This window comes from Mirounga leonina, unplaced genomic scaffold, assembly GCF_011800145.1.
Source record: "Mirounga leonina isolate KUSES-001 unplaced genomic scaffold, KU_Mleo_1.0 Mir_168, whole genome shotgun sequence".
In the NCBI taxonomy this organism is placed as follows: domain Eukaryota; kingdom Metazoa; phylum Chordata; class Mammalia; order Carnivora; family Phocidae; genus Mirounga; species Mirounga leonina.
Genome location: NW_023270426.1, coordinates 2106049 through 2126226, shown reverse-complemented (window position 1 = coordinate 2126226; position 20178 = coordinate 2106049). Strand labels below are relative to the sequence as shown.

At 41.8% G+C, this 20178-nt stretch overlaps 1 protein-coding gene across 3 annotated transcripts in view; it reads left to right on the top strand.

Moving 5' to 3' along the window:
* CCDC112 (coiled-coil domain containing 112) overlaps positions 1-20178 on the top strand; it is a 31536-nt gene that overhangs the window by 862 nt on the left and 10496 nt on the right. For 2 of the 3 annotated variants that reach the window (XM_035013940.1, XM_035013939.1), the window contains exons 1-4: positions 1058-1306; positions 11581-11702; positions 15208-15329; positions 19096-19185. In XM_035013940.1, coding sequence (XP_034869831.1) covers positions 1190-1306; positions 11581-11702; positions 15208-15329; positions 19096-19185 — 451 coding nt within the window. In that variant the 5' untranslated portion in view covers positions 1058-1189. Of the gene's footprint in view, positions 1-1057; positions 1307-11580; positions 11703-15207; positions 15330-19095; positions 19186-20178 lie in introns of those variants that run through there. The other variant, XM_035013941.1, reaches the window with a different exon arrangement.

Genomic DNA, 20178 nt, shown 5'->3' with positions numbered 1-20178 from the left:
TTATTTATTTATTTATTTATTTATTTATTTATTTATTTATTTATTTAACTGACAGAGAGAGACAGCTAGAGAAAGAACACAAGCAGGTGGAGTGGGAGAGGGAGAAACAGGCTTCCCGCCAAGCAGGGAGCCCGATGCGGGGCTCGATCCCAGGACTCTGGGATCATGACCTGAGCTAAAGGCAGCTGCTCAACCAACTGAGCCACCCAGGCGCCCCATGACACAAACAAGTTTGACAGTAAAAGGTGGGTAGGGGAGCGGAGGTGAATGAGGGGTCTAGAAAGATGTTGCTGAATAAAAGTAGACAAGTGCACGGGAAAAGTTTACACAAACCCGCAGCGGCGCAGTGAGGCTCTGGCCGATCGCCCCGCCCCGCACCCCGGCCCCGCCCTTTTCTGTGCCCCGGCCCCGCCCTGCCCGCGCTCTGGCCCAGCTCAGAGCTCGTTCCGGCCCCGCCCCACGTCTTGGCCCCGCCCCTCCCTGACCCACCCTGCACTCAGGCACTGCCCCACATCTCGACCCCTCCAGCGCTCCCGCCTCGTCCTGAACCCCGGACTCGCTCCTTGCTCCCGCCCCGCCCAGCACTCTGGCCCTGCCTAGCATCCCCGCAGAGCCCCGCTCTGTCTCCCGATCCCGCCCCATCCCTCGGCCGCCTTGCACTTCGGCCCTCCTCCGCCGCGGCCCCGCCCCACATCTCGGCCCCGCCCCGTGCTCCGGGCCGCCCAGCCCCGCCCCACACTTCGGCCCTGCCCCACATCTTGGCCCTGCCCCTCCCTGACCCACCCTGCACACAGACATCTCCACCCCGCCTGCGCTCCCGCCTCGCCCAGAGCCCCGGCCCCGCCCAGCGTTCCGGCCCTGCTTTGCATCCCGGCAGAGCCCCGCCCCGTCCCCCGGCCCCGCCCTACATTCCGGCAGAGCCCCGCCCTGCCCGCCCTGAACTCCGGCTCGGCGGCGGCCGGCAACTTGGCAGAGCCCCGCCCCGAGCCCCGGCCCCGCCCCGAGCCCCGGCCCCGCCCCATATCGGCCCCGCCCCATATCGGCCCCGCCCTGCGCCTTGGTTCTGCCGTGCTCTGCGTCCCGCGGAGCTCCACCGTGCCCGGAACGGTCTGCAGGACCAGGAGCTCCCGCGGCCGGAACCCTCTGGCCCCGGGTGGCCGCTGCGGCCCGAGCAGCTTGGCGAGGAAAGATGGCCGCCCTGACGACGGTCGTGGTGGCGGCGGCGGCCACCGCGGTGGCCGGGGCTGTGGCGGGGGCGGGCGCGGCCACCGGGAGCGGAGTGGGAGCAGCGCAGGTGCCGCAACAGGTAAATCGAGACGGGCCAGACGCCTCTCAGGCAGCGGGCGTGGGCCTGACTGAGGGGGCTGTGGGTGCCGGGGGCGGGACGGGGTCCCGGCGCTCGCCGAACAGGTGTCCTCTGCAGCGCGGTTCCGCAGGCGGGAGGCGCGGCGCTCGCCTCCCTTTGCTCGCGGCCTGGCCCACGCCCGGCGTTGTGCTTTGTTGGCTTGTGCGTCTAACTGCTTCTCCAGAGCCACCTCCATGTGGTTTTGGAATCGAGGAAAGATCTGGGTGGAAACCCGGGCTCTGCCGCTTCTTAGCCTTGTGATGAGAACGTATCCTCTCCGCGACTCAGTGCCTTCTGCAAAAACTGGATCCGGTAACTGCACCTTACGGAGCCGCGGTCCTTGTGTCTGGGAAGGCCCTGGCACAGTGCTTGGTTGGAGAGAGATTCGGTGCCCCGGAATTGGCTGCTTTGTTATTGTACCTGCGTTGGGAACACAAGGAGGAATAAATACGGGGTGGTCCGAGGCAGATGTGTTTCCAGAGATGTGCCTCGGACCCCTTTGTCTGGCAGCGTGGACCACAGGATCCTCAAGAATGGTCGGATCCAGTTGCTTAAGCCAAGACCTTCACTGCTCTCATTGTCTCACAGCCCACACCCAAATCGTGGGCAATTCCTCCATGTTCTACCTGCAGAGTAAATCGGGAATCCCACTCTTCACACCTCCCAGTGCCACTGTCTTTGTCCACGCCATCATTTCCCCCGGGCCGAAATACTTTCCTAGTTGGTTTCTGTTCTAACACTCTTGTCTTCCTAAAGTATTCACAACAGCCAGGGTGATTCAGTCCAGTAATGACACTCTTCTGCTCAGAACCCTCATAGTCAAAGCCAACGTCCATGGTCTACAGGGCCTGTGAGCTACCCCCACCATCTCCCTGTTAGCTCTTCTCCAGTCCCCTGCTCTAAGTCGGCTGCAACCATACCCGCCTCCTGGTTGACCCTCAGAGAGGCCTCGTTCTCTCCTACCTTATAAGCTTTGTAATTGCTGTTCCCTTTGCTTGAAATGCTCTTCCCTCCTGGTTCTATGGCTAGTTGTGTTTCTTTCACTTAACTTTGTTCAAATGCCATCAGCTCAGTGATTCTTTTCATGACCTCCCTAAACTGAATCCCCTGACCGAGCATGCCCTGTTCCCTTTTCTGGTTTTATTTTGCTCCATATCATTTATTATTATATGCTCAATTACATATTTTTATTTTTCTCCACACCTGCCCCCACCATGGGAATGTAAGCTGTAGGAAGGCAGAAACGTTTGGACGTCTTATTCACTATTGTGTTCCCAGTTCCACTCTTGAGTTTAGTCCTGGAACATAGTAAGCACTCCCTAAATATTTGAGGACCAATCCAAACCTAAAGGAAGGCCGTTGTGAGCTGAGGACAGGTTCCATCCTTTTCTTCCTCTAAGGGAGTATAGCGATTTTCTGTCTTTACTTGTATGAGCTCAGGAAATTCCACCTCAGGCAAATGTTTTCACACATCCTCTGTAATTCTCTTTATTATTCTAACTCTGGCCCAAATGTCTCGGGGGGGGGGGGAAGTAAAATATATAAAAATACATAATGCATAAAATATTTTAAAGATAATTTTTAACATTTTGTTTAATGTATGATCCTAGTGGTTTAGCCATCTTTCTGGCTTTCTCCATGAAACCTTTCTGGCTTACTCTGGTTCAAATTCTTATAACCGTGTTTTGCCTCCTGGTTTGCATTTCTCACAAGTTGCGTAATATTGTTATTGATGAACCTTTTCATCACTCCCTTCTGGTGATCCTCAGAGGTTTGCCTTTCCAGGGCATGGACCGAAATCACCTGTGGAGCTGTTTCAAATGTTTTATCTGTTCCTGACGTTTAGCAAAGTCTGGAGATGTTTTTGGTGGTCAGGACTGGGGCAGGGATGGGTTGTGTGGGCTACTAGCATCTAGCGAGTAGAAGCCGAAGGACAGCCCCCCACAACAAAAAAATTATCTAGTCCAAAACGTCAGGCGTGTTGAGGTTGACACCCTGCTTTCTGTGCTCTCATCATTTTGGGGAAGGCGGAGCCTTGTCGTTGATGACGACAACAGTAACAGAGTAGACTCTCGAGGGTGTTTGGACTTTAAACAAGGAATTAGAATCACCGCTGTACCATATTGAGGTTTTTGAGGATTTTAACTATATGTTATCCATCTTTGGACTTCCCTCAGTATACCACACACATACCTACACACTCAAATTCTCAGCCTACCGTTGAACTTGAATATTTGTCGTATGATTGAGTGAATGAATATTCCCACTGACCCTAATAGTGAAACCAACTAATGTTTTCTTGAGGAGAGATTTTCCTGATGACAACCTCATGATGTAAGAGATGTTCACTAAAATACTTGAAAGTCCTGTATTAGTCTGTTAGGGTATACATAACAAAATACCACAGACTGGGTGGCTTACACAATAGAAGTTAATTTCCTCACAGTTCTGGAGGCCGATGTCTCCTCCTCTTATAAGGACACTAGTCCTGTTGGAATAGGACCTCACCCTTATGACCTCATTTAACTTTATTACCTTTTCAAAGGCCGTATCTCCAAATATAGTCACAAAGGGGGGTTAGGGCCTCAATGTATGAATTGGGGGGGGAACATAAATTAGTCTATAACAGTTCTTTTAAGTTATTTTGGAGAAATTATCTTTGAGGTTTTAGAAACATTTTATATTTTATTTTATTCTACAACCTCCTTAGGGTGTGGAACCCTATAAATTTCTTACCCATATTGAAAAGTAATACCATGCCCTGTCTGTCCTTTCTAATATTTGCATATTACTTGCTTTGTTTTGTTGTGTTTTCTTTTTAAGATTTATTTATTTACTTGAGAGAGAGACAGAGCTAGAGAGCACGAGCGGGGAGGAGAGGGAGAAGCAGGCTCCCCGCTGAGCAGGGAGCCTGGTGTGGGGCTCAGTCCCAGGACGCCAGAATCATGACCTGAGCCAAAGGCAGACGCTTAAATGACTGAGCCACCCAGGTGCCCCAAGTATATTATTTGTTGATAATCCCCCTCACTATTGCCTTTCAAGACTGAAGACCACAAATCTCTCTACCTTCCTCTCAAATGCCATTTCCCTCTTAATCATTTTAATACTTGAATTATGAGTTTTTAAAGGTATTTCTAACAGTGTCACATTAATGTATGGCTCTGCTTTAAACCATGATAGGGCTGTGTCTTCTGTTTTGTTTTGTTTGTTAAGTGAACTTCCCTCTGATGGCCTACATGTTAGTGCCCTTGGCTGCTTAGAGTAGTCCTTCAGTAATAACTACATTCCTTCTCTGACTTGACATGATTATTCACAAGGAATTTCCTCTAGAAGATCACACACATGCATAGGGTTATGTCCATGTTTAGGTGTGGTAGGCTGAATAATGGCCCCCTCAAGCATATTCACATTCTAATCCCCAGCACCTGTGACCCTGTGACCTTGCATGGTTAAAAGGGACTTTGCAGATGTGATTGAATTAGGTATCTTAAAATGGGGAGATTATCCTGGATTATCTGTGTAAGCCTAATGTATTCACAAAGGTCCTTATAAGAGGAAGGCAGAAGGATCAGAGCCAGTGGTAGGAGATGTGACAAGGGAAGCAAGAGGATGCAGTGATGTGAGGAAGGGGCACGAGCCAAGGATGAAGGTGGCTTCTAAGAGCTGGAAAAAAGTGTGGAAGTAGATGCTCTTCTGAAGTCTCCAGAAGGAGCACAAACCTGCCAACACCTTAATTGTAACTGGGCCTCCAGAACTGTGAGAGAATAAATTTGTGTTGTTTAAGCCGGCAAGGTTGTGTTAAACTAACCTGTAGTAAGTTGTTGCAGTAGCAGTAGGAAACCAGTACACCAGGGAGGATCTGAGAAAGCCCTAAACCTTCATCTTTGGCTGGCCTTGAAGCTCTGCACAAGTGATGAAGGCTAAGGTTGACTCGCAAACTGCCTGCCTCCATGTCGAAGCTTCATGTCCTGGTATGCATACAGACCCCCTCAGCAAGGGCTGGGAGATGTATTGGTTCACGGCAGCTAGGAAGACCTCTGACCAGTCAACCATTAGGTGACAACTGAGCTAACCAAGCAGAGGTTTCAGTGCCACACAAACAAACAATAGAGACTTTGCAGAATCAGTGCAGGAAGTTGACTAAACAAACGGCAACAACAACAAAGCTTGGGGTTGGAAGAGAATCTCAGTTTCAGAGTTAAATTATATTTTCTTAATATAATTGTTATATTTATAATATAATATAATAATTATATAGCAATATATTATTTAATTATATTAACCAAATTATAGTTTTTAAACATCAAGTTTTTAACAAAAAAAAAATGAGACATGCAAAAAATGAGGGAAGTATGGTTCACACACAAGAGAATTTTTTTTTTAAGCGGTAAAAAGAAGCTATCTCAAAAGAAGACTAGATATTGGAAATAATAGACAAAAACTTTAAATAAGCTGTTTTAAATTCATTCAAAAAACTAAAGGAAACCATGGCTACAGAACTAAAAGAAAGCATGAGGATAGTTTCTCACCAAATTAAAAATACCTATAAGGAGAGGGGCGCCTGGGTGGCTCAGTTGGTTAAGCGACTGCCTTCGGCTCAGGTCATGATCCTGGAGTCCCTGGATCGAGTCCCGCATCGGGCTCCCTGCTCGGCAGGGAGTCTGCTTCTCCCTCTGTCCCTCCCCCATCTCGTGCTCTCTCTCTCTGTCTCATTCTCTCTCTCAAATAAATAAATAAAATCTTTAAAAAAACAATACCTATAAGGAGATTTAAATTGTTTTAAAAAATCAAATAGAAATTCTGGAGTTAAAAAGTACAAGAACTCAAAGGAAAAGTTCATTAGAGGGCCTCAGCATCTGATTTGAGCTTCAAGATTCAAGGAAACTTGAAGATAGGCCAATTCAGATTATCCACACTGAGGAACAGAAAGAAAAAAAGAAAAATGAACAGAGCCTCAGAGTCCTGTGAGACATCATGAAGGTCATACATACCGAGAGTCTCAGAAGGAGAGGAAAGAGAGATGGGGAGGGGCAGAATATTAGAAGAAATAATGGCTGAAAACATCCCTAATTTTTTTTTAAGTAGGCTCCACAGCCAGTGTGGAGCCCAATGTGGAGCTTGAACTCACAGCGACCCTGAGATCAAGACCTGAGCTGAGATTGAGAGTCAGAGGCTTAACCGACTGAGCGACCCAGGTGCCCTGAAAACTTCCCAAATTTGATGAAAAATATTAATCTACATATTGTTAGAGCTTGATGAACTCCAAGTAGAGTAAACTCAAGAGATCATACCTGGACACTTCATAATCAAACTGTTGGAAGACAAAAACAACAAAAAACTTGAAAGCACCAAAAGAGAAGCGATTCAGCACATACAAGGAATCTTCAATAAGATTAACAGCGGACTTTCTCATCAGAAACCTTGGATTCCAGGGGCGCCTGGGTGGCTCAGTCGTTAAGCATCTGCCTTCGGCTCAGGTCATGGTCCCAGGGTCCTGGGATCGAGCCCCGCATCGGGCTCCCTGCTCGGCAGGAAGCCTGCTTCTCCCTCTCCGACTCCCCCTGCTTGTGTTCCCTCTCTCGCTGTGTCTTTCTCTCTGTCAAATAAATAAATAAAATCTTTAAAAGAAAAAAAAAAACCAGAAACCTTGGATTCCAGAAGGCAGTGGGATGACATAGTCAAAGTGCTGAAAGAAAAGGACTGTCAACCAAGAATTCTATGCCCACCAAAATTATTCTTTAAAAATGGAAAAATTAAGACATTTCCAGACAAACACTAACATATGCCAGCATATATGCCTTACAGGAAGTATTAAAGGAAGTCCTTTAAACTGAAATAAAAAGACTACATAAAAATTCAAATCCACATGAAGAAGAGGATGAATAGGGGCGCCTGGGTGGCTCAGTTGGTTAAGCGACTGCCTTCGGCTCAGGTCATGATCCTGGAGTCCCGGGATCGAGTCCCGCATCGGGCTCCCTGCTCGGCGGGGAGTCTGCTTCTCCTTCTGACCCTCCCCCCCTCATGCTCTCTCTCTATCTCATTCTCTCTCTCAAATAAATAAATAAAATCTTAAAAAAAAAAAAAAAAGAAGAGGATGAATAAAGAGTACTGGTAAGTAAACAGGGAGGTAAATATAGAAGTCAGTATAAATATATTTTTTTGTTTCCTAACAAACTTTTTTCAGAATATAGAGGAGGGAACATTTTTCAACTCATTCAACATTTTTCAACTCATTATTTTTACCCTGATACCACAATCAGACAAAGAAAACACAAGAAAGAAAATAACAAACTAGTATTTCTTATGAATATAGATGCAAATTTCCCAACAAAATACTAGCAACCCAAATCTAACAACATATGAAGAGGATTACATACCATGATCAGTTGGGATTTGTTCCAGACATGCAAGGTTAGTTCAGCACATGAAAATCAATCAATGTAATACAACTTATTAATAGAATAAAGGACAAACTACATGATCATCTCAATAGATGTAGAAAGAGCAATTTACAAGATCCAACACCTTTTTGTGATTAAAACAAACATTCAACAAACTAGCAATATAAGGGAACTCCTCAATCTGATACAGGCGTCTATAAAATGCTCACAGCTGATTTAATGGCAAAGGATTAAAAGCTTTCCACAGGGGCACCTGGGTGGCTCAGTCAGTTAAGCGTCTGCCTTTGGCTCAGGTCATGATCTCAGGATCCTGGGATCGAGCCCCACGTCGGGCTCCCAGCTCAGTGGAGGATCTGCTTCTCCCTCTCTCCTGACCCTCCTCCCTTGCTTGTGTGCTCTCTCACTCTCAAAATAAAAAAATAAATAATAAATAAATAATAAAAAATTAAAAAAAAATTTTTAAAAAGCTTCCCACATAAGATAAGGAACAAGACAAGAATGTCCATTCTCACCACTTATTCACTGGAGATTCTAGCAAAGGCAATTAGGCAAGAGAAACAAATTGGAAAAGAAGTAAAACTATCCTTATTTGCAGGTGGCATGATTTGTGTATAAAAAATTCAAAGGATCCATGTAGAAATTACTAGAGCAAATAAATTCAGCAAGATTGAAGGATAAAAAAGCAATCAATAAAATCAGTTTTAATTCTATATACTAGCAATGGACAATTCAAAAATGGAATTAAGAAAATAATTCTGTTTACAGTAGTATCACAAGAATAAAGTACATAGGAATGTAAATTCATTGTTAAATTACAAAAGAAGTACAAAGCTTATACTCTAAAAATTCCAAAACATCATTGAAAGAAAGGAAGGAAGACTTACATCATTGGATATTTGAGGTTTATGAATATGAAGAGTTAAGACGGCAATACTCCCCAGATTGATTTACAGGGTTAAAATCCCTGTGAAAATCTAAGTTGTCTTTTTGTGCATACATTGATAAACTGATCCTAAAATTCATATGGGAAATGCAAGGGTCCCAAAATAGCCAAAACAATCTTGAAGAACAAAGTTGGAGGACTCATACTTCCTAATTTCAAAGCTTACTACGAAGCTATAGTAATCAACTGTGTGGTACTGGCATAAGGATAGACATACAGATCAGTGAGCGTTAAGAGGTAAACCCTATGTTTAAGGGCAGTTGATTTTCAACAAGGGAGCCAAGATAATTCAATAAGGAAAGAAGATTCTTTTCAACAGGTGGCGTTGGAATAACTGGGTATGTACATACAAAACAGTGAAGTTGGACTCCTGCCACACACCATATATAAACATTAACCCTAAATGGATGGAGACCTAAATACAAGAGATAAAACTATAAAATTCTTAGAAGAAATGTAGATGTGAGTCTTCATGACCTTTGAATGTTTCTTCTGTAGGATATCTAATGCACAAGCAGCCCAAGATAAAATGGATAGATTGGGCTTTATCAAAATTGAAAATATTTGTGCTTTGAAGAATATTATCAAGGAAATGGAAAGACGGCTCAGGGAAATTGGGAAGGTATTTGCAGGTCTTTTATCTGATAAGGGAGTTATATCCCCAATATATAAAGAATGCTTCCAACTCGACAATAAAAAGACAACCCGATTTTTATTTTTTTATTTTTATTTTTTAAAGATTTTATTTACTTGAGAGAGAGTGTGCATGAGCTGGGAGAGTGCTGAGCAGGGAGCCTGACGTGGGGCTCGATCCCATGACCCTGGGATCATGACCTGAGCCAAAGGCAGATGCTTAACCAGCTGAGCCACCCAGGTGCCCCAACAACCCAATATTTAAAATGAGAAAATAAAACATAGAGTTAACCTATGATCCAAAAATTCCACTGTGAATTGTATGCTCAAGAGAAAGTATATTCATACTAAAACTTGTACACAAATGTTCATAGTAGCATTATTCATATTGGCCAAATAGTGCAAATAACCCATTGTCCATCAACTGATGAATGGATAAACCAAATACAGTAGATCCATACAATAGAATATTATTCAGATATAAAAAGAAATGAAGTACAGATTTATGGTACAATGTAGATGAATATTGAAAACATTATGCTAAGTGAAAGAAGCCAGACATAAAAGGTTACACATTGTGTGATCCCATTTATGTTAATTGTCCAGAACAGGCAAATCCATGGAGTCAAAAATAGATTAAATGATTGCCAGAGGCTTGTAGGGAAGAGGGGTGGAAGTATGATGGGTATGGGATTTCTTTTTGGTATGATAGAAATTTTCCGGAATTAGATAGTAGTGATTTTGCACACTACTTAATATCTTAAAAACCATTGAATTGTACACTTTAGATGGATATACTATATGGTAATGTGAATTGTATCTCAGTGAAAAAAATATTTCCTGAATTCATTACTTTTTTTTTTTTTTTTAGCTTGCGCCTAGAAATGTAAAGCCTTGTTTCCTTTCTGTCTCATCTACATCAATCTGTCAGCGATTCCTCTTGGTTATAGATGCAAAATCTACTTAGTCTTACTTCTTTTTTTTTTCAAAGATTTTATTTATTTATTTGACAGAGAAAGACACAGCGAGAGAGGGAACACAAGCAGGGGGAGTGGGAGAGGGAGAAGCAGGCTTCCCGCGGAGCAGGGAGCCCGATGCAGGGCTCGATCCCAGGACCCTGGGATCATGACCTGAGCCGAAGGCAGACGCTTAATGACTGAGCCACCCAGGTGCCCCTACTTCATTTTTTTTTAAAGATTTTATTTATTTGAGAGAGAGAGAGAACAGGGGGAGGAGCAGAAGGGGAAGGAGAGGGACAAGCAGATTCTGCCCTGAGCGTGGAGCCAGACGTGGGACTCAATCCTAGGACCCGGAGATCCTTCTTTTTCTATCTGCGCCACCCCAGTGGTCCTAGACACCATCATTCCTCATCTGTTCCAGCTACTTCCTTGATCCTTCTGCTTCCAGTCCTGCTTTACCTCCTCCCCCACCTCCCACCAATTTATTCTCCGAAAATGGCCAGAAAGAATTTCTTCAAAAATTACATGTGTCATGGTATTCTCCTGCTCAGAACTCTTGAGTAAAATCCAGACCCCCTAAGTGACTTAAAATGCCAATGTGATAGGCCACGTACCTGCCTGTCTACCTTCATCTCCTACCAAGCTCCCCACCTTTACTAACATCATGTCACCTTAGCTCTTTCTCTGCTTAAACCAGCCAAGGTCTTTCCTGCCCTGTGACTTCTGCACACTCTGGGCCGTCTGCCTGGGACCCCTTCCCCTACTATTTTTGATATGGCTGGCTCCAGTCTTCCTTAAGCGTCATCCCCTCAATAGAACCTCTGTGGCCGTTCTTACTGAAAAAAACAGTCCTTTAACCCATTATCTCCATCTCAGTCCTGTTTATTTCTTAAGTAGCACTTATTGCAATTGGTGTTTTTTTAATTAATGTTTGTTTACCCTTTTCGTGGTAAATCTGTTTCCCTCACCAGACTTTCAGCCCGGGGCCATATTGATGTGGGTCATCATTGTTTCTGTGGTGTCTAGTACACCGAGTTCGATACATATTGCTAAATGACTGAAAGAATTAGATCTTTTTGTAAAAATCCCCAGAGACTTAATATTTCTTAATTTAGCATTTTAAGGTAGATATTCCTTCTTCCACAAATATATTTTTAAAAATTAAATAAGACAGGCCCCCAGATTGTCCCCCAAGAGACTTCATTATTATTACTGATGCTTTCTCTCTGAGAAAAATTCTGCCTTCATCTCTTGCCATTTTTATTATTGATGGTAAATTTGTTTTTGTTCTCTGTGTAGAATGATAGCTGTTTCGGTACTTCAGGTGGGATTCGTCCTTTTCACCTTCAAAACTGGAAGCAGAAAGTTAGTCGGACAAAGAAAGCAGAGTTCATACGCACAGCAGAAAAATTAAAAAATCAGTAAGTATAAGAACATTATCTTCAATTAACATTACTAGCCGTGTTTTTGTGGACAGTATGGAGTTAATTCTACTCTACCCTCTCCAGTCCACATTAAGTTACAAAATTCTAGTCACTGGCTTTCCCGAGATGAATGAGAAAGGCAGGGGTATGAAAAAGACAAATGATAACAGACTATTTAATATAAAGTTTTAAGTAGAGTTATTTTCACATATTATTTTGAATCTGTGTTTTAAGGGAAATAAAACAGTTATTTCTTTAGATCGCATACATCAGTACATTTTCATTGCCCAACGTAAGCACTTGGTAACTATTTTTGAGGGCGTCAGTATTTTTAATGAAGAGTCTGTATCCTCAAGTTATTTTTCTTGAAATGGCCTTTTAATTGATCTCCCTCCCTTGGTCTCCCCTTTCAGATCTGTCTTGCACATCATGACTAGAGTAACTGAGAAGTTGCCATTTATTTTAACTTTTAGTGTATGTGTATTTTTTTCTTTTAATAGCCAGTGATATCTGTTGAATGTTCAACATTGTCAGCAGCACCATGATATGATAAATATTGTGCAGGATGATCAAAAGCATTAGAACTCATACCACCCGACCCTACCCTGCAGCTGAGAGCTTTTTACAAACACTGCTTTGAATTTGTACAATATCAATTTGCTAAAGAAATCAGGAGAAATGGAGCCTGGATTAGTGGCAGTTCTGTTTAGAAATTCTGCCAACAAAAAAGTATACTGTTTAAATTGTGAAACGTTATACCATACTGTAGCTTTGGGAGATTGAATGCTCTCCGCACTGATATAATACTTATATTTTTAATACTCAGAATTTGGGAAAATACAATTTTATTTTATTTTTTATTTCGAAAATGCATGACTTTAGGTAGGACTGGACTGTAGGTTAGGGTTCTGGCTTATGTTTGTCCCTAGATAGGTAATCAGCCAAGTGGTTAATGGCCATGTCTATAGCAAACCAGTAGATTATGGTGGTGTAGAGACTTTCTTTACCAGTATATATTGGTTTTATAGCTCTGATTAGGCTTTCTTCATCTTGTTATAAAATTTTGGAAAAACTCATGGAAAGAGTATTAGAAAAACCCGTTAATAGAGTGTCTCTGGCCAACAATTTTCATTGAATACAAAAAATCACAGTTCAGAATATAATTCTGGGTTTTTTTCAGTATAGGTAATAATATATTCACATGGTTCAAAAATCAACACACACTGAGGGGTGCACAGGGGAAAGTCTCTGTGTCACCCCGGGCCCCGCCACCCACTTCTCTTCCCTTCAGATAGCCACTATTTTTAGTTTCTTTTGTATCCTTCCACAGGATTTTTATACGCTAGGAGGAAAGAAAAATACATATTCAGATTTTTCCTTTTTTATATAAATGGGAGCATACTGTACACACTACTCTGCATCTTGCTTTGTTTTGTTTTATTTTTAACTTAAGAGTATACCGAGGAATTGTTGATTTTGTCAGACAGGATCATGGCATTATAGTTAAGTATCCATAATCTCCAGAGATGCACACTCAGGTATGCTGGGGTGAAATTATATAATGTAGTGGATTTACTTTAGAATGCTTTAGTAAAAGGGAGAGAGAAAGAGAGATTAAAAAGAGAAGAGCTAGGTGAACCGAGAGAGGTCTAATTGTCAAGCAAGAGTGGTGTGAGGGTACATAAGGGGAGTCACTCGATCACTCTCTACTTTTGGTTGTGTGACTAACATCTTCATATAAAACCTTTGTTAGAAGAAGAGTGTATCTTGGGAGCTCTTTCCCTGTCAGCACACAGAACCTGGTACTGCTTTGCTGTATTCCAGGACGTGAATGCACCGTAATTTATGTAACCTGCCCCGTAGTGATGGACATTTAGGTTATAGTCAGTCTTTGGCCATAATGAATCACAGTACCTACATAGGTCCACGTCATTTTGTGTATGTGGTGGTGCATCTTTAGGAAAAATTCCTAGAGGTAGAAATGCTCAGTCAAAGGCACATGGGTTTGCAGATGTAATAAATATTGCCAAACAGTGCTCCACAGGCAATTTGCAATTCCACGAATAATGTGTGAGAGGACCTATTTCCCCACAGTTTTGTCAACAGAATATGTATTTACACTTGTGATTTTTGCCAGTCTGATAGGTGTACGATGTTACTGTGGTCTAGTTTTACTTTGCATTTCTCCTGTTATGAGTGAGGTTGAGCATCTTTTCCTGTGTTTAGCTATTTGTCTCCATTAGTACATTTTGAATGTCTTTACAGGTGAATATTTCTAATCCAGGAATCACAAAGCATAACTTACCGTCCTAGCATATCCCCTGTACATGTAGACATTTCTGTCTGACCCTATAATTTCCCTCACCTGCAACCAGAGCCTAGATGGGCTTCCCAGTCCTCAGCACAGGACTCCAGTAGCCATGCTCAGTCCTTAAGACTTGATATGTAGACTGAGATCTATTTGACAGCTCTGTCCTACCCTTTGCTTCCTCTCCCAAGCCCACATACTACGGTATGATCTTCTTAGCCTTTGAGGCAGCCAGGTAGGGCCCAGGGCAGTCCCATCTGTTTACCCCACTGAACTTTATAAATACTGACTTTTTTTTTATGGATGGCAAATTGGAAAATATTGGGAAACTCTCTCTTAGATAGTCACCCCTCAGGCTGTATGAAATTAAGTCAATGGCCCGAGACGTTCCACCATTCATTAAATACAGGATTCCTGGAGAAGAATTTGTGTTGATTTCTGGAAGAAGAAAATAAATTTCTTTGTCCAACCAGAAACTCTTCTTGCTAGTATCTGTTTTGTCTTACCCCAGGGTTCAAGCTAACATTAGAACTCCTTACTGGTAGATGGACTAGATCCAAGGAGCAAAAATGACACAGAAGAAGCTTTGAAATCCTTGTAGATGATATCCCTAATTATACCAAAATTCCTGTCTATGTAGATCGTTTGCTTCTTGAAATTTTAGTTTTATTAATTACGTTAGTACACATTTCTGTAGTACATAGTTACTACGTGGAGGTGTGCCCTCATATAATTGAATCACAGCCCTGCTTAGGCAGTAGAGAGCTGCCATTACTCACATTTTAGTGAGGAGGAGGTTCACCCCAGGAGAGCGGAAAGGTCTTGGCTCCGTTTACAGACTAACTGTATCTCCTGTGGAAGGCAGCCGTCAGCAGTGGTGGCCGCTTTGAGACTGAGTTGGAATCAAGAGCCAAATTGCTATTGTATTTTCAAAGCCAGTGCATGACTGCCTTTTCTGAAACTCACATTTTGTAATTTAAACAGCAATTCAAATTACTCATGATTATAGTTGAACTTGACTCTTTTCTAACTACTACTTTGACTCCTTAGCCTTATTAATTCTCGTAATTATATTTGGGCTCTTTAGATGAATTAATCCATCCATAAGTACTGATTATAATGAGTGTCTTCATATTTTAAACAATTAAAAATATATTTAAATCACATTGATGCCATTTGTTTCTTTTCCTAAAGAGTTATTAACATAGAAAAAGATAAACACAGTCATTTCTGCAACCAAAAAAGTGACTTCAGAAGTGAGCATAGTATGCTGGAAGAATTGGAAAATAAATTGATTAACAGCAGGAAAACAGAAAGTAAGTTGAGTTCATGATGAGCTACAAACTGTTGAGTGACATCAAGTTGTAGTTGTTTTGCTTTGTCTTTGTGCTTTGACTGTGTTATATTCTCCATCAAAATACTTTCTAGTTGGTAATAAGTCTGTCTTTTAGGGATTTGTATCTCCTTTTTCAGGTCACTATTTGGTCATTCGAACTGGATTGTTTTCTATGTACATTTCTTTGTCTTTAAAAGGAAAAAGAGGGTTTTGTTTTTTGGTTGCCAAACCAATTAATGCTATTAAAATTTCTTAAAATGAAGGGAAATCGGTTCCTGGGCTTTCTAGTCTTAGCTCATCACCCTGGTATTGTTGACTGAATAGGTCAACATCAGTGGATGCAGAAGCTAGATTTCGTAGTGGTATGAAGTGGGGAAGGCACACAGCTGCTCAAACCTGAGTTCACTTGTCTGTGATAGAAAACCTACCATTTCCGCCTCAGGGGAGCGGTCTGTGCATCCAGTGAGGTAATATATGTGAAAGTACCCTATAAAGTGCACAATGAATATGTTCTGTTGTTGGTTACAGATATTCATCATTGTTAACAGTGTACTAAATGTTGCCCTTAAGAAAAGGATTCTGTAAAAATATATTGTTTTGTTGTAGGTTTTATATGTTGCAAAATTTTTATGTTAGAATGGAAAAAAACTGCTTAGCATTACATAAAGGAAAAATAATGATTATCAGCTAAGCCTTATGAACCGTTAAGACTTATATAAAAATTACACTGCCTCTACTCCTTTATAGTCAGTTAAAAGAAATTCTTAATAAATGCTTTCTTTCAGAATATACGACTGTAATATTGTAAAAAGTCATCTTCTGTCAGGTAGTGGCAAGAATCATTCTTCCTCTTCTGTTGGGATGACAGCAGGACCTGATATAATTACCAAGTGTCCAGTTCTCCTCTTTGATTTATGGAGACATCTAAACATCCCTAGTTTAATATTTTTTACTTTCTTTTTTTTTTTTTAATTTTTTTTTAAATTTATTTATTAGAGAGAGAGAATGAGAGAGAGAGCGCAAGAGGGGGAAGGGTTAGAGGGAGAAGCAGACTCCCCGCCGAGCAGGGAGCCCAATGTGGGACTCGATCCTGGGACTCTGGGATCATGACCTGAGCCGAAGGCAGTTGCTTAACCAACTGAGCCACCCAGGCGCCCTATTTTTTACTTTCTCTCAGTTCTTTAATAGATGACTAAGAAACTGATCTCTCTTTTTTTTTAAAGATTTTATTTATTTGTTTGTTTGTTTATTTATTTTAGAGAGAGAGCAAGAGTGTGAGCAGGGGGAGGGGAGGAGGGAGAGAAAGAATCTCAAGCAGACTCTCCGCTGAGCCAGAATCAAGAGTCAGACCCTTAACTGACTGAGCCACCCAGGCGCCCCGAGACTGATCTTTCTATCTCTTGATCATGCCATTGTCGGAGTGTCTCCCTTCTGTGCATTCCCTTTTGTAAGGCAACTTTATTTCTTTCTTTTCATTTCCCATTATTGTACAGTTTCGCCTCTCTTTATTCACACTTGGTGTTCATCTTATCTAGGAGAGGAAGGAATGCGCTGTCCCAGTATAAGTTTTTAGACGTTTCTTCTTGCCATATTACAACTTAGAAGTAGTAAATACCTTTTCCTTGCCTCAAATATCATACCACAATTTTGGCCTGTGTTTATGTAATACTGTACTTAAAGGTTGGCCCATACATACTGTCAGTTCCAAATGAATAATTAAGGGATCATTTGCCCTATCGCAGTATCACTGCAGTTGATCAAACTGTGACAAAAACAAAATAACAGAACTGTTTCCTACTTACTACACTTCGCTAGAGAAGTTGCCCAACCTACATTTCCAACAGTGAATGAATGAAATCCTATAAAATACATTGGACATGTTTCTGCTTTTATGGAACTCTTGAATTTTAATAGAAAGCAGAACAAATCCTGGGGCATCTGGCTGGCTCATTCGGAAGAGCATGCAACTCTTGATCTCAGGGCTGTGAGTTCAAGTCCCACATTGGGTGTAGAGATTGCTTAAATAAATAAGTAAATTACTTTTAAGAAAAAATAGAACAAACCAAAGTCACATATACATGTGTGAGGTTTGTTTTGGATATTAGCACTGGCTCTGGGCCTATAGGTAAACTTAAAAAAAAAAATAATTGGTTTTAAGGGGCGCCTGGGTGGCTTAGTCGGTTAAGCATCTACCTTTGGCTCAGGTAGTGATCTCAGGGTCCTGGGATCAAGTCCTACATCGGGCTCCTTGCTCAGCGGGGAGCCTGCTTCTCCCCCTCCCACTGCCTGCCACTCCCCCTGCTTGTGCTCTCGCGCTCTCTCTCTTTCTCTCTGATAGATAAATAAATAAATAAAATCTTTTAAAAAATTAATTGGTTTTAAGGACTTTGGGACAGCTGTTTGGTACTTCATGCTTATTTGTGGAAAACTTGCAATAAAGGAAGAGGGGGCACATAAAGTACCCAACAATGATAAAATAATATTATCATATGAATATATATATGAATATATGATACTGGCTTAATAATTTAAATAAACATTAAAGTAAGGTTATTACTTCAGAAAGAAAATACAAGAGAAGAATCCAGACTTTCTGCTGCTGATACAGAACATCTGAAAATGTCTTTGAGACCTTCATCTGGCTTTTACTGTGGGCCTAGCGTGTTACTTCAGACTAGCCCATTGGTTGAGCTTGGCAACCTGTAGCATATAGGTACCACTACATGGCAGCTGGGCACCTCCACAAGGCCATGACCGTGACACCAGTGGGTCTCACCGACCCCTGTCATGGAGGATGTGTTTAGATGACATTAATCCTCATCAGGAAGTTTGTCAGTATGCATAGAATTAATATTGGGTAGACAGTTTTAGTATTCCGATGGTAGAGATCAAATTCTGTTTCCATAAATTATAACAAAAAGAAAAAAAAAACTTTTTTTTTTTTTTTAAGATTTTATTTATTTGCGAGAGAGAGAATGAGAGACAGAGAGCATGAGAGGGAGGAGGGTCAGAGGGAGAAGCAGACTCCCTGCTGAGCAGGGAGCCCGATGCGGGACTCGATCCCGGAACTCCAGGATCATGACCTGAGCCGAAGGCAGTCGCTTAACCAACTGAGCCACCCAGGCGCCCGAAAAAAAAAAACTTTTTAAGAATAAAACATGACTGGGGCGCCTGGGTGGCTCAGTCGTTAAGCGTCTGCCTTCGGCTCAGGTCATGATTCCAGGTCCTGGGATCGAGCCCCACATCAGGCTCCCTGCTCGGCGGGAGGCCTGCTTCTCCCTCTCCCACTCCCACTGCTTGTGTTCCCTCTCTCGCTGTGTCTTTCTCTGTCAAATAAATAAATAAAATCTTTAAAAAAAAAAAGAAGAAGAAGAAAACATGACTACATCTGAGCTCCTGTTCCATGTATTTAGAACATTGTCCAATCATTCAAACTCCAAAGAGTTAAAAAACGGAGAGAGAGAGAGAAAGAATGAACATTTCCTTTTATAGTAAGACTTAACCCATTGTGCTTTTAAATATTGGAGGAAACTGGGAGATGCTTTAGTTAAGCAAGGTTACTTAAAATGTTCAGGCTGTTTTGACACAAATATCTTTTGTGATATTTTTTTGACCATCTTTTGTCCTTTATTTAATTGCTCTTGGCTATCTTTTACTAAGTGATAGTGATCATTCTTACGTGTAGAACCCTGAGCTGTAACCACCTTTGTGATAGTTATTTAAAAGTACATACTTCTTCCTTGTAGGAGCAAAAATCCAGCAACAATTGGCCAAAATACATAACAATGTAAAGAAACTTCAGCACCAGTTAAAAGATGTGAAGCCTACACCTGATTGTGAGTGAATTTAGATTTCTGTTCTGTCTTATGTATTAGTATTTGCTATTGCTCATTAGAAATATTTATATACTCTCCTAATAAGTGCTTTTTTTTCCTTTGGCCTTAATGGAGCCAGGCCATAATGTATTGGTTAGGGATCAGGAAAGATACATTAATAATTAACTGTGACATGTGGAATTTATGTAGTTGCTTTACCTTTAAAATGCTATCATATCCTCACAAATTATGAAGTTGATTGAACAGAAAATAGTGTCATGTACAGGATGGAACCTCAGGTATGGAGGAGTTCAGATTCAGCTAACGAAGAAGAAAAGAGGGAATTTTCTGATTCCCAGCCTTGTGCTTTTCCCACCATTTGCTTTTTGAAATAATTGCCTTTCAAATAATTGCATTTCGAATACATAAGGAAAAGGTTAATAGTATTGGGACAAATGCTAGCCATTTGGAAAAAAAGGAAATGGCGTCCTTACCTCCCTGCGCACACCAACATTCATTCCTGAAGGATCAAATCACTTATTAGTTATGTGATTTTAGGCAAATTACTTGGTCTCTCTGAGCTTTTATTTCCTTGACTGTAAAATGGAGATAATCGTAGGACCTCCCTCAGGATTCTTGGGGAGATGAAGTGAGACAATGCATATAAAGCACCTGTCTAATGTTTATAACTTAGGAAGCACTAAAAAATGGTAACTATGACTATCCTAATTATTATTTATTAAATTAATACATGAATTCATAAAAATCCTAGAAAAGAACATGAGTTCATATTTTTATAATTGTCTTCTAGTTTACAAGAATGACAATCAGAAGCCATAAACCCAAGGGCGCCTGGGTGGCTCAGTTGGTTAAGCGACTGCCTTCGGCTCAGGTCATGATCCTGGAGTCCCGGGATCGAGTCCCGCATCAGGCTCCCTGCTCGGCAGGGAGTCTGCTTCTCCCTCTGACCCTCCTCCCTCTCATGCTCTCTGTCTCTCATTCTCTCTCTCGCAA